At 42.1% G+C, this 14558-nt stretch overlaps 1 protein-coding gene across 1 annotated transcript in view; it reads right to left on the reverse strand.

Moving 5' to 3' along the window:
• Positions 1–1768: 1768 nt before the first annotated feature.
• The window catches only part of TAFA4 (TAFA chemokine like family member 4), a 122595-nt gene continuing 109805 nt past the window's right edge, over positions 1769–14558 (reverse strand). Inside the window, exons 4-5 of the mRNA XM_060111497.1 lie at positions 4422–4546; positions 1769–1957 (exon numbers count right to left, since the gene is read on the reverse strand). Of these exons, the coding sequence (XP_059967480.1) occupies positions 1769–1957; positions 4422–4546 (314 nt within the window). The remainder of the gene's footprint in view (positions 1958–4421; positions 4547–14558) is intronic.

Consider the following 14558-nt stretch of genomic DNA (forward strand, 5'->3'; position numbering starts at 1 on the left):
AGCTCATTCTCCATGCCCAGCTTGTTTTGGAGCATCTCCGCACTGACGGTCGGATGATAAGGCGTTGACACTTTCCGATTTAGTTTCTTTTAAAATACTTGTTGTGCTGATTGTATATGGAAGGTTCGTTGTTATTTTGGTGGATAAACAGTTGCTATCGTGTCGCTATTAGCTCCAGTCTCATGTGACAGGGTACCTAAGAAGTTCAGGCTCTGGCTCTAGGGATCAGAGAAGATAAGAGCTCAGGATAAAGGAGTCATCTCGGCTAGACCTTGAAAGACAAGTAAAACTTTAGAAGTGGGAGATGAGGAGGAAGGCCATGGGGTATGGAAGTACGTGGCCTATTTGGTGAGCGGCCGTGAAAACCCATCCCAAGATGCTTATACTCTATATTTTCTACCAGTTACCAAGGGGGATCCATCGATGGTCTCTCACCTGGGAGGAACCTGGGCGGGGCTTCACCCTGGTGGCACAGAAAGCAGAGTATAGGCCAGTTAAAGGCAAGAACAGAGAGCAGTGGGGGAGCTCAGAAAATTAGGGATCCCGGCACACTGCTTGCTTGTCAGAATCACCCTAAGGACAATTTCTTCAAAGTATGGTTTTTTAAAGCCCCATCCAGAAACATCCTATAGTGAGGCTCAAAATAGTTTGTTTTTAACCAGTTCCCATGATGATGTTTCTGTAGCCACTGATACCATTAAGTAATTTAACATTGTGTTAGAGAGGCTAAGGTGACCTGTCACAGTAGTCCAAGAGACAGAGGAAACAGGTATTGATTTGAGTCCTGTGAGGAAGATACTAGAAGGACGTTGGTCATCTTAGATGTTGAGGGTGAGGGAGGTTTTGAAGAGAAAGCCTGTTGTTTAATTTCTTACCTCCTACCTCTAGGTTTTCCAGTACGAAATATTGGAAACAAAACAACTGGACACGTAACAGAAACTTTGAAGAACAAAAGGAAGTAAGAATCAGGTAGGATGCTTACAAACAGCTACTAAAGAAAACGACCCTATTCTAGAAAGCACAGTTTTTCAACCTCAGCACCACTGCCATGTGGGGCTATATAACCCTTTGTTGTGGGCACCGTGCTGTGCATTTTAGGATGTGGAGCAGCATCCCTGGCCTCCATCCACACAAGGTGCCCATGGCAAGCCCCCTCCCCGACGTGTGACAACTAAAAATGTCCTGAGACGTTGCCAAGTGTCCCCTTGAGGGCAAACTTGCCCCTCATGGAGAATTACTGCTCTAAACACATACCTCTTCACTCTTAGTAGACGTTTTAAAATCAGGACCATTTTAAAATCTAAAACTTCTCAAAATTCAATGTGAATTGCTTACATTTGCAAACAACAAAAAGCCCGGGCAAGTCATTGCCTTTGGTGCTAAGAGGACATTGCACACGTGTTAGGAGCCTTCATACTGAAATAGGGAAAAATGATTTAGCAGGGTGGAGGTAATAAAACTCAGAATTGAATTAAGGAAAATTGAGGCAGGATGACAGAGAGTCAGTTATATTTTCCCACAGAGCAGTAGCTGCTTCCTCTCTGGGGATACTGAAAACTATACCAGCGGAATAAACTCAATGCCAGCCTTCCTGGTTAGGGAATTGTCTCCCCTCGCATTCCTATCTTCATCTAAGGCTATTAATAGCTCAAGTTGACTGCTAACTTTGTCACATTTGCACCTAAGTGGAAAATAAAATTCGGACCTAGATGGCTTACTGCAGATACTCTTATGTTTTAGCCTTTCTGTGTTTTGATGCTGCTGTGCATCAACTGTTAGGGACACTGGAAACCACTTCGTTATGGTTAATACCCACCTCGAGGGAGGTAATTGTTCCACATTTAGAGGACGGCTGTCTCACCTGGGGTGTGAGGTCCAGTGTCGATGTTAAGGTACAGCTTCTGTGAGTACCAAGCTCTTCACTGAAGCCAGTCACAGCTCCACAAATGAAGTTACTCTACGGGCAGAAGCTCCATAAAAGACGTAAAATGTTTTATATAGTTCAAGTCACACTGACTTGGATTAATAAAGGAAACAAAGTTTTATGACTTAGAGATTATTCTCCAGTGCTGTATCACTTAAAAAAAAAAAAAAAAAAGTAGCTACGTATCATGAAGGCTGGGGGAACTCTATTATGCTTCTACAACTTTCCCAAGTGCTAAATGAAACGTCACTACCGTTGAGGATGCAGCTTGAGCAAACTTCTAACCCCCAGCACACCAGAGCCAAAATGGCCCTCAAGGTTTGCTTCCTGCAACTGCCCTCGCTCTCGGCACATCAATAGAGAGGGAGCTGCTGCAGCAGGGGACCCCTCAGACACGTTCATTTCTGGAACACAGCTGGCTGGTGCTCGTGTTGTTCTTTTATATTTATATGTAAGAGTCAATACAAAAATAATCTTGCAAAATGTCATTTCCTAGTTGACAAGAAACACGTTGAAGGACATTTTGTTTTTTAATCGTTGATGGATTTAAGAGCCTGGCTCCTTGGCCACTCCAAGATTTTGAGTTAGGAGGGGGTGAGGGAAGAAGGGCTGAAAGGGGCGCATTGGGAAAGGATGGTGGAATCATCTTACGGTGGGATTTGCTTAACAAGCACACTTGGGTTTACACAGATTGGAAGTGTGTGGGGAGTTGGTTAGAAGAAGAGCTGATCAAAACGATGGCAGTGCCAACCTCCTTCCCCCTCCATCAACCTCCACGAGCTTCTACTGCCCTGGACATAACAGCATAGATCAGGTCATTTAACCTAGTTACGCTATCACTAACAAGGACACGTTAGTTGATCATTGCAATTAATGTTAAAATGGTCTTGATTTTGAAATTATTTTACCTAGATAATAAGGAACTAAGCAAATCACTTACTGTATACTATTGGTAATTTGGGGTATGACAAATATCAGCTAAAATCTACATTTAAAATGTATTATAAAACCTTGTTTTATAATAGTCTGTTGTAGATGTAATCTTTTATTAATGACATATTTAAATATTGATTTTATAAAATCTTGTTTATTATAATACCCCACGTACACACATAGGAGGAGAACTCACCTGCTCTTGACCTCAGGGGTTGAAAATGATTGAGAGCTCGAGTAATTCCAAATACTCATAAAGGGGAAACTGTAAGCAAGATGAGAAACGCTTCAAGAGATGTTATACCTCTTCAGGGGCCAAAGCTGACACAGCAACCGGAACTAAACAGTCATCCCATTCCAGTGTGCCTAGCTCATTATAATCCTAGAATGACCGGTTGTATTAATATTTCCATTCAAGCAATAGTTGCGGAGACATGCAGCTGGCTCTGGGATGATTATGGGTAAGCAAAACAGCGAGGGGCCCTGACTTCACAGCTCTCCTCCTAGACAGAAGGCTGTCGGTATGAAGCAAATAAGTATAGCACTCCCTGTAACATGTAACTATAGTACCGTGCTCAGAGATACAGGGGGCGTGAATCCTATCAGTGAAGGATTCCCTGAAGAAATAATGGTGAACTAGAAAAGAAAGGTGGAAGGCACATTCCTTTGCAACTGTAAAGGCACCACAGGAAGAAGGACTGACAGAAGGCCGAGACCGTTGGAGCAGAAAGAATGAAGCGAGGTAGGTAGTTTGCCAGCTTATTTATCTAGGGCCAGACAAGCACAGGCTAGCTAAGGAACCCAGAGAAGCCACTGAAAAATGTGGAGGTGGACTAGCTTAGTAGATCTGCAATTCGCAAAAACGACTAGGGTCATCCCGTGGAGAACAGACTGGGAGGGAATCAAGAGCGGATGTGAGGCCGCAACCTCAGTCATCCAGATGAGACACAACGGCGGACCTCATGGGGATTGTAAGTATGGGACGCAGCAGCGTGGAGGGATTTGGGAGTAACAATCCCAAAGACAAAATAATAGACTGGACAGGGAGAGATGAGGAAGAAGTTAAATTTCTGGCTCAAGAACCAGGTGGAAAATGGAGTCTTTCAGAGCCAGAAAGAGGATGATTTGGGGAGGAAACTATTGACTCACAAGGCTTGAATTAGAGTCTTCAACCATTAAATCTCCTCTTAGGCAGTAGGTCTTTCTGTTTCAGTAAACCATCCGGAGGTGGATTCCTGCCATACTGTTCTGATACACGGGACTGTCAACTCTGAAACCTTTACTTGAAATCGGCCCATGAAGGAGCTGAACTGAATTCAGTAGCCCTGCCTAAAAGAATGCGTTTCCCCACCAAATCACTGCTCTATAAAACCTGAAACTAAGGGTGATGCTGAGAAATGGGCTTTTCAAAGGGCCAAAGTCACAGAGGGGCCCTGCCCAAGCAGGTTTATCAACAAAAAAGAACGCTGTCCTCTTGACGGCAGGACGAAATGAAGGGGGGGAGACCCTGCAGGTGATGATACACTGAGGTTGTAAATTACAGTTGGGTTGTGTCTATACTTGCCTTTGTAGTTTTGACTTTATTGCCACTGCTACAGGACCAACCTGAGTGATCCGGCAGCACTTTGCAATCCTCTCCTTCCACACAAGGATTCATGTGACACCACCACTTCTGAATCACAATGGAAGCTGGAAGACAAAGCCAAATAATATTTGGGACATTGTTTCTTCCTCCAAATACAGATAACATAAAGCTAACACTGATGAGTACACTGGCTTCCAAGATTGCTTATGGTGAAATCTTGTGAGTAAAGAATCCAATCAGCCATATATTGTACAGAAACAAATTCTTTCTTTTTATGCAGTTGGCTAACCGATGATGATGTAGTTAGTGAGATCTCACACTGTGCAGTACGCCCGCCCGGGTTTGAATTTGGCTGTGCTACCTTTCTTGAGGGACCTTGGACTAGCTCTTTTACCCTCAGCTGCAGTTTCTTCATCTGTACGATGGGAATAAAAACAGAGCCTTGCCAGAAGATGGCAAGAGGTAAAGCCAATCCGTGTGAAAGTCTTGGCTGACTTTGGACCAGTCGCTATGTTGTCAGAAAATGTTCACTATTATCGTGGTCTCTGTCTCTGGTTGCAGGTTATAATGGTGGATGCGGATACTGCAGTTGTGTTTGATACTCTGTGTTTTCAACAGCAAAGACTAAGAACTGTCAACATTTTCAACACACAGGGTGCCTCATCTCTCCCAGCAAGGTGAGTAACCACTTGAGTCAACTACTCGACGCAAGTTAAGATGGGAGGGGCGGGCCACCCCCTCACATGCCTACATTCTCGACTATTCACAGCTTACCTGTGAATTCCCTTTCCTCTTCATCTCACCATCCCCACAGCAGTCTGCCAATAAAATGATTGATGTTTTAAGCCCCTGAATCAGAAACTAGCACCCCAGATCTCTGGGTTTGCAGGCAGATGAAGAGAAGTTAAGAAAAAACCATCACCTTGATGGTTATTCCCATAGATTTCAAAGGATGAAAAAGATTGATTTTTAAAGGTGAACCCCCACCCTGCAGGCTGGTATAGGACAAAGCTCCAAAGCTGGGGATAGTATGTGTGGATTGGGGGTGGAGGTAGTTTAGCCTTGTTTTTTTTCTTTTTTCTTTTTTTTGGGTTGAAACAGTAACACGTTGACTAAAATATATATATATATATATACCCCAATGGATTTTTCCACTGCCTCAGAAGTCTGAAACTAAAGTTCAAGAAAAAGCAGGCATCCACAGGCCCACCTTGGAGAACTCCAGACCACCACCCTAAAGTAAGTGACACCAATTTTACGACTTCCCAGTGCCTAGAAAAGTTAGGTTTACACTACACTGTAGTCTATTAAAGGTGCAATAGCCTTATATCTAAAAAAAAAAAAAAAAAAAAAACGGTGTACCTACTATAATTAATAAATATTTTATTGCTCAAAATTGCTACCCATCACCTGAGCATTTAGCGAGCCATATTCTTTTTGCCAGTGGAGGGTTTGAAATACTGCAAGAACTACCAAAACGTGACACAAATAAACAAAGTAAGCAAAGGCGGTTGGAAAAGTGGCACTGATAGACCATTGCCTCAAACCATCAGTTTGTAAAAACGCAGTATCTGAAGTACAGTGAAATGAGGTATGATTGTAAATCCTAAGAGCTACTTTTTCTTGAGTGCAGGACACATCGCCAGATGTCCTGCCTGCATTTGCTAATATCAAATTCACTACAACTCTGAGGTTCAAAGTGGTTATTTTCTTTTCTGCATTTTACAGAAAGGAGAAAACTGAGGTCTGGTGGTATTAAATAGTTGCCCAGAGTCACCCTTTTTCCAAGTACCCAGCAGCATTTGAACAGAGGCAATCTAACACTGCTGCCAAAACTTAATACGTACCCACTCCCTCACAGCAGAGATCTCTACTAGAGGCAATGACAAAAGTAGGTAACGGAGGAAGCCAGTGCATTCAAAACTCATCTCCTGTCAGGCAAATGCGATGTGGCAGGAGGAGGGCATAGGATTGTTCCATTATTGGCTGAAGTAAACAGATACTGTATTTTCTCCACATGCAGCCACCATTCCAGATTCGGGCCAAATACTAAGTTATGTATCCAATGAGTCCCATCCAAACCAACAGTACATGAGTCAGGCAGATGTGTGATCTAGAATAACCAAGTGCTATTTAAATCAGGAAGTGCCAACACTGAGAAAGGCACGTAGCTAAATGGGTTATTTATTTTGTCAGAGACTGACACTGCACTTGAGTGGACGGACACACTGGGGCCACGTCTGACCAAGTTACATTCTTTTCAGGCCCCGACATCACAACGGTTTCACCTTAAAATTGTATGGAGCTGTGTCATCTTCAAAGCACTTTTATGGACTATTCCCTTATGATGGTCCCAAGAACCTTCAGAAGCAAGAAGGGGAGGCAGAGGGTTCCAGATACAAAGACCAGAGCTTTCCACAAAGTGAGTAATACTTGAATCGAGACTCTGTATCCATCTTTCTACTTATACCTTTCTATTTATATCTTTCTACTATAAGTCTTTCTACTTATACCACAATTTGCAGTAATAGTTTAGATTAATAAGTGCTACACAAAACTGACCATCTTCAAAGGGCCGACCAGTCATTCATTATTTTCGGAGTACCTTAGTTTGGTCCCAAGTAGATATAAAGATAAACAAGAGGTGGTTCCCAGCCCTCAATTGAAAATGCCAGCAGGACTGGAAAAGTTATATAAACGTTGACAGAGCTTAGTTATATTTGCACAGAGTTAAAAGTGAATCTGAGATACTTTTTAAAAAGGCTTTAAAACTGTTCCTTAGACACACTTTCTTCCACTCAGCAGTGGAAACCTATGTACTCTTGACAGGTATCAGAGCTACATGGATGATTCACAAAGAAGCTTTGACAGATGGCTAGTGATCTGTCCAGGTGAAGGCAGGAGGGGCAGTGAACGGCCACCTGGAAGCCAGGAGACCCACGTGGCTCAAGTGAGGGGTCAGCAGGGAAACAGTGGACGTTCAGCTGAGAAAGGTGGTCTGGGAAGCAAACTTTAGGGACTGTCAGGACAATTCAGGACTTGATTCTCTAAGCAGTGGGAAGCCATGTAAAGTTCCTGAGCAAGGTAGTGCAACAAGCCAGGAAAACCTATGTCCCTAGAAGGGTGAGTCTGGCAGGGACGATGAAAGAATTTAGAACAAAAAGATGCCTGACAGGGAAGACCAACTGAGGTATGAGTGAGGGGAGAAATGTGGGAATAAACTCCCCACAGAGGAAATAGATTGAATCCGATATTATCTCAGCGTCACAGCAGAGAAACACTAGTACCTTCTCACTGGACTCGGGAACCTGAAATAATCCTGATGCCAAATCTAGAAAAGGAGCTTGAGGTGGGGAAAATGATGGATTCAGGCTTTCATCACAGAAAAATATGCCAATTCTCAACTACAGCATTGCCTAGTATTTTGTTTAAGGATTTAAGTGTAATAATGTATTTAAATAAATACAAGGAGGAAGCATACGCAATCAAGCCCTTGGGAAACTATTTACCACTGTCCTTTCACTTCGTTGGGAAATACGGAGCGATGAAGACAGATTCACAATAGACTCCTTAAAATAGCAGGCTGCCCTGGAATTTCAAGTATTTCTATTTGTAAAAAAGACATCATGTTCATATTTGATAGAATACATTGAGGAGCCCTATAAGTAGACATTTGATCCAGATAAAGTTTCTTTGTGAAAGAAAGACTTAATCGCAAAATGTTCTTTCAGAAAAGGAGACATGATAAGAGCCATCCCGGTAGCCAAAATACAAGTTTCAAATTCCTTTATGAGTTAAGGATTGACTAGGAACTCCCAGCTAAACTGAAACCAACAGAGGGTTTGACCCGACAATGACTAAGATGATTAAACAGCCCGAAAGTTTCAGCGTTGAGTGCATACGGAGTAGGGCTATGAGCTGAGACCAAAGACTCAGAAGTAGGGTTCTATTAAAATAACTCGTGAGAACATCTACCCACTTAACTGACTTTTGCCTCCACAGGCAAATAAGTTTGTAGGAGGGATAGTTTGTAGGAGGGATACATGGTTTTTTTTCCTGGTGCCAAATACCATAATATACTTTACATGAGAAAGTGTCTTGTCACTTCTATTTTTAAAATGAAATTCTTTAAAAAGCCCCCTGCCTTAGGAGAATACAAAATATCCCTATCTCCAAGCTGCCGAGCTCTAACGAATTTCTAGCTTTATGCAGAAACAAACTTAAAAAAAGACAGGCAACTAGTACTTTCTATAATGTTGTTTTTTAGGTGAAAATGTAAGGTGACTAAGTAGCTATTGTGCTCCTGGTGCATTTTCTTTACTCTCTGTTGTATGAAATAGATGGAGGGTTTTTGTTTCTAGCCCTTGTCCCAAATAAATACCACTGTACTAAATAAAACACAATATGTATTTATATAGCTATTTAGATAAGCCCACCTTTGAATAAGATCAACAGGCTCACTTCTCAACAGCTGGCATCTCCTTTGGGGATTTAGTGTGGTTGTATTTACACAGAGTTAAGGCTTTTCTAAAGAAAAGTGTATTTTTACCCTGAAACTACGGACAGAGAGATTAAGAACACATCTTCGGGGAATATATATCATCTAGAAAATGGAAACAGTCACAGGCATAGGTTCTGAGGTTTTAACGTATCGTATCTTTAGCTATTTTGCTCTCACCACTGTTATTTCAAGACACTCACTGTGTTCTTTAAAAATTAAGCCATTTGTTAACTTTTAAGATAGGTAGGTGGAAAGCCCTGCCAATTTATATTTCTGGTTATTCAGAGAAAAGAAGCCATTCCAACCTGACCCAGGTAACCTGCATAAAAGCAGTAGTGAGAGGACTCTGACTTTTTAAAGGAATCTTTTCCTTGTTCCCACATTTCACAAATGACACAGTAGTGTTATCCGCACAGAGTGCGGCGGGAGGCTGGGGCTGAGGATGTACAGACTCCTCTTCTGTGATCTAGGTTTGTCTTCCCAGCTAAAGGCCCTCTCGCACAAGCACATTTGGCGGAGACCGCTAAGGCAGGGTCTCTTGACCTACGTTTGGGACCAGATCATTCTTTATTGGGGGTGAACATCCTGTGCATTCACCATGGATAGTCAGCAGCATCCCTGGCCTCTACCTGCCAGATGCCAGTAGCACCCTCTCCCTCAGCATAACAACCAGAAGTGTCACCAGACACGGTCAAATGTCCCCCGGGGCGCAGGGAGAAAATCACCCCTGGCTGAGAAACATTGATCTGTGGTTATCTATTTATCTATGGTGATGATTCAGATGTACTCGGCCCAACATGAGAGGCTATACTAGATCATCAGACCTCATCAAAGCTTTGGCTGGTGAAAGTAATACTAATTCATGGTAAATATCATCATGCCACCTCTATTCCATGGCTTCCGTCCTCCCTCCGCCGTGGGCGATTCCACAAGTCTAACCTTTGTATCTCTCTTTCACACGCACAGATCCTGGCTAATCTTGAGCTTACTCTGCTGACAGTCTATGTGACCTGTCAGATTCAGAGCTCACATGTTTCCTGCTCAGAAACCTCAGGGTATTTTATATGCACTTTGTTCCTAGCACTTCATACCCTTTCTTATCGGCAGAGTCTGCTTCATCCATTCTCCTTGAATACAAATTCCCAGAAGGCAGGCAGTAAGCCCTGAAATTTGATTTGCTCTAAGGCCTTTAATATCACAGGCTCTGTTTACATCTCCAGCTTTGTCTTCTACCATTTCTGGGCCAGACGAGCTGATTCCGCTTCCCAAGGTTGTCCCCTTCGTTCTCAGGTGCCCTACACGCCTGCCCTGCCTAGCTCCTTCCTACCTGGTAAAGTCAGACCGATGGCTTCTCACGGGCACCATCGCTGACCCCTCGTCTGCTTTGTCCATGAGCCCTTCATTTACTAGAATTTAATTACCCATCTTTCTGAGTAAATTCTGGGCTCCTTGAAAGCAGGACCTGAGTCTAATTATTATGCTACCCTCCAGCATCTAGGACATGCCAGGTACAAATGTGCTAAATTAAAACTTGATAAATGAAGAAACATATGCAAGGGGCATGTCCTTCCAACTTCCAAAGTACTTTCTGTAAAGGATACTCCATTGTCATTTACCTGACCAACACTGAGAAGAACTCAGCAAACTGCTTTGTCTGCCAGGTGACACAGAGAACATAACTGGTAACAAAACCTTGTGAACTCACAACTTAAAGACAGACCCTGCATCTCACCACACAATCCATAGCCATGAAAGATGTCTGCAATACACACAGTAACTCTTGTCCTTAAATAAGCAAAATCCGATATCTCAGAAAAGATATTTGGGCATCATCAAAAGGAAAAAATATATAGCTTTAAAAAGTAACTGTCTTCCATTCCTAGGCTTTCGTCTTATTAAGTTTTTTTAAAACCGATGTTTAGAAAGCATTCACTTTGACAAAATAAACTAAGTTTCATTGTACTACACATTTATCTCATCTTATCTGAAAACGATTCGGCATTATCTCTTGATAAATGTGTAGAATACGGTTCCTACCACAAAACAGCCTTGTCTATGCCAGTAGACGAATCAAAAGCAAGAATGCTTAACAGCTAAATAGTTTCTGTTTTAGGATCCAAGTAATCACAGCTTTAATCAAATAATTCCCCATTCCTTCTCCCAAATCCCAAATGTGTATTACAGACACATTTCAATAATTCAGGGGGACTTCATAAGTTAATTATAACAAAAAAGCCTGATGGGAGGGGAAAAAAAGCTATTTTTTTCTCCCTTTTTAACTAGTAAAAGCTATGATTTTATGGAAAAGCAACAAAAAACACCAGATAAGTACCTGTGGTGTGGATTAACAAAAATGCATAAAGATAGTCCAGTGTTTATACCAACATTAATAAGTGCCCCCCATGCCTTCTCGCCTTGGTTTTAATTTAAATGTAAATTCAAGTAAATTTTATATTTTAGATCCTCTCTATTCTTAGTGACAAATAAGATAAAAGGAACATATCAGCAGAGACTAGGTCTTCCCACATGCCAATTAAGCAGCATGATACTGCATAATTATTACGGGATAAAGATTAAGCAGGTAAAGCTAAAAAGCCCTAATCAAAACATATTCAGATAAGGAACAGATGATCAGGGAGATATGAAAACAGGCACACATCCTAACTAGAGCCTAAACTACAACTTCCTACACCTCCTCTGTGACTTTGAGCCAATAAACATGGACTGAGCACTGACTATTTGCCAAGCAATGCTAGTGCAGGGAACACAAATATGAAGACACAATTACAATCCCACCTTTCAGGGTTTTGGTATGCTCTGGCCACCAAATGTTGCACTAAAGTTACAGATTTACATAAAGCTCCTTTACTGCCCAATATAGACACTTCTAGTCACAAGTTCCCATGTAAATTTACACTAGTCACATCTCAAATGCTCAAGGGCCACTTGTGCTTAGCGGCAACCAATCATACTGGACACACATATACATCATGCCATATAGATAGGGAGATATATAGAAAGAACGTTTGCGTCATCACAGAAATTCTACTGTACAGACTCTGCTCCGACACCAAATCATTGGTCTCCATCACTTACTGATCCTCTACACTAGGGAAATCATGGACCCTGTGAGCGTGTTTCCTTTGCCACAGACATGACCAAAATGTCTTTCAGTAGAAGAACAGCTAAATAAATTATAACCTGTCCAATATAATGGATGCTGTGGAGCAATTAAAAAAACAGGTCAATAGGTACTAGCACACAAAGAGCTCCACAACCTAATACTAATAGGAATAATGCACATTGGATTAAGAAATATCCAGAGTGATAGCCACTTGTGTAAAACACATTCATACTGAAATCTACCACATTTTCTACAGACCTGTCTTAAATACACAAGTACATGGAAAATGTATTGACCAAACCCACAGGGTACCCATAGGGTAGAGGCCAAAAGGGATTTTTCCCATATACAAAATTTAAAACAAGCTAGTTTATGATAAGGTATTAGTATTTCCTTTACTAAGAGACAGATGCTAATAGAAACTATTACCCTATCTGTACTTTCCAGGCATCAATAAAAGTGCTTTGAGTATTGTAAAACGTTACTTAGATATCTAAGATTTTTATATCCAAATATTCTAAACTAGACAGTATAAATACAGTTTGTTATGATTCGTGAGCTCCTGTAGAAGTTTAAAATATACAGAGGCGATGTTGGTTCTGGATAAAATGGCAGAATAGGAAGACCCTGAGCTCACCTCCTCCCGTGGACACACCAAAACTACAAATACCTATAGAACAACTATTTCTGAGCACGACCTAGAGACTAGGGCAACATATTTCTACAACGAAAACCATAAAGAAAAAGCCACATCCAAACAGGTACGCAGGGCAGAGATGTGGTCTAGTCAGAACCCACATCCCTGGTGCGGGGACCCTCAGCAGGAGGGATATCACAACCATGAAGCTCCCTGCTGAGGAGCAAAGGGTCCGAGCCCCACATCAACTGCCCCAGCCCGGGGGTCCTGCACCAGGAAGATGAGCGCTTAGAACATCTGGCCTTGAAAACTAGTGGAGCTTACGTCTAGGAGAGCTGGAGGAATGGAGAAAACTGAGACTCCACTCTTGAAGGATTCACACACAAACTCACTTGCTCCAAGTGCCAGTACAGAAGCACCAGCTTGCAAAGTGCCTGTGTGACATAAGAAGGAAATTCATCGACTAAATTTAGGACACATGCCAGAGGGGCAGGGATCCGGTGGAACTTCCTCCGGGGACAGAAGTGCTGGCAGGAACTCTTTTTTTTTTTTTTTTAAACTCTCCTTTTACCTAGCTTGCCCAGCACTGATGTGCACCATTTCCGTAACTCTCCATCTACCTAGCTAACACTGTGTGCCCCACCCCGGCGTTCCCCTAAGACCCTACCCTGCTGTGATCAGTTCCTCCAAAGTAGCTCCTGCGCCCTACCTGCTGGGCCACCTCAGCCATTACCAGTGCCCCTGCAAAATGGTTCTTGCCCCCTACTCCACCCAGCAGCTTGGCCAGCACTGGTGTCCCTCCAAAGCAGCTCCCATTCGGAGAGCTCCGCACACCAGCAGTCTCACAAGAGTCATGATCAGGCCCCACAGCCAGTTGTGTCAGAGACGAGTTCTACACATCAACGTGCCCCATAACAGTCCTGGCCAACCCATGCAACCAGCCAGCCTGGGGGTCAGCCCTGCCCACCAACCAGTGTGTCTGTAGCAGTCAAGACTCAACCATAAAAGGAGGGTGCCTGGCTCTGGTGACCAAGGGTGACTGTGCCACTGGGCCCCACAGGGCACCTTGTACATAAGGCCACTCTTTCAAGACTGGGAGACATAGCTGACATACCTCATATATGTAGTTAGCCAAAATGAGGAGACAAAGAAACACCTTCCAAATGGAAATAAACAGGAAAAAACGCAGAAAAAGAACTAAATGAAATGGAGGTAACCGATTTACCAGCTAAAGAGTTTAAAGTAATAGTCATAAAGACACTTACTGAACAAAGGAGAAGAATGAACGAACTCAGTGAGAACTTCAAAAAAGGGATAGAACTTCAAAAAAAAATCAGAACTAAAGAATATGGTAACTTCTACTCAATACTCTGTAATGACCTGTATGGGAAAAGAATCTAAAAAAGAGTGGATGTATGTATATGTATAACTGATTCACTTTGCTGTACACCTGAAACTAACACAACATTGTAAATCAACTATACTCATTAAAAATATATATATACAGTAACTTAAATGAAAAATACACTAAAGGGAATCAACAGCAGATGTAGCAATACTTAGAATAGACTCTAAAACAAAAACTGTAAACAGAGAAAAAGAAGGACATTACCTAATAATAAAGGGATCAATCCAACAAGGTATAATGCTCATAAATATCTATGCACCCAACAGAGGAGTACCTAAACACATAAAGTAAATATTAACAGATATAAAGGTAGAACTTGACAGGTATAATAGGAGGACATGAACACCCCACTTACATCAATGGACAGATCATCCAGACAAAAAATCAATAATGAAACATTGGCCTTAAGTGACACATTAGATCAGATGACCTTAATAGATACAGTC

Source organism: Mesoplodon densirostris, chromosome 10, assembly GCF_025265405.1.
Source record: "Mesoplodon densirostris isolate mMesDen1 chromosome 10, mMesDen1 primary haplotype, whole genome shotgun sequence".
Lineage (NCBI taxonomy): Eukaryota > Metazoa > Chordata > Mammalia > Artiodactyla > Ziphiidae > Mesoplodon > Mesoplodon densirostris.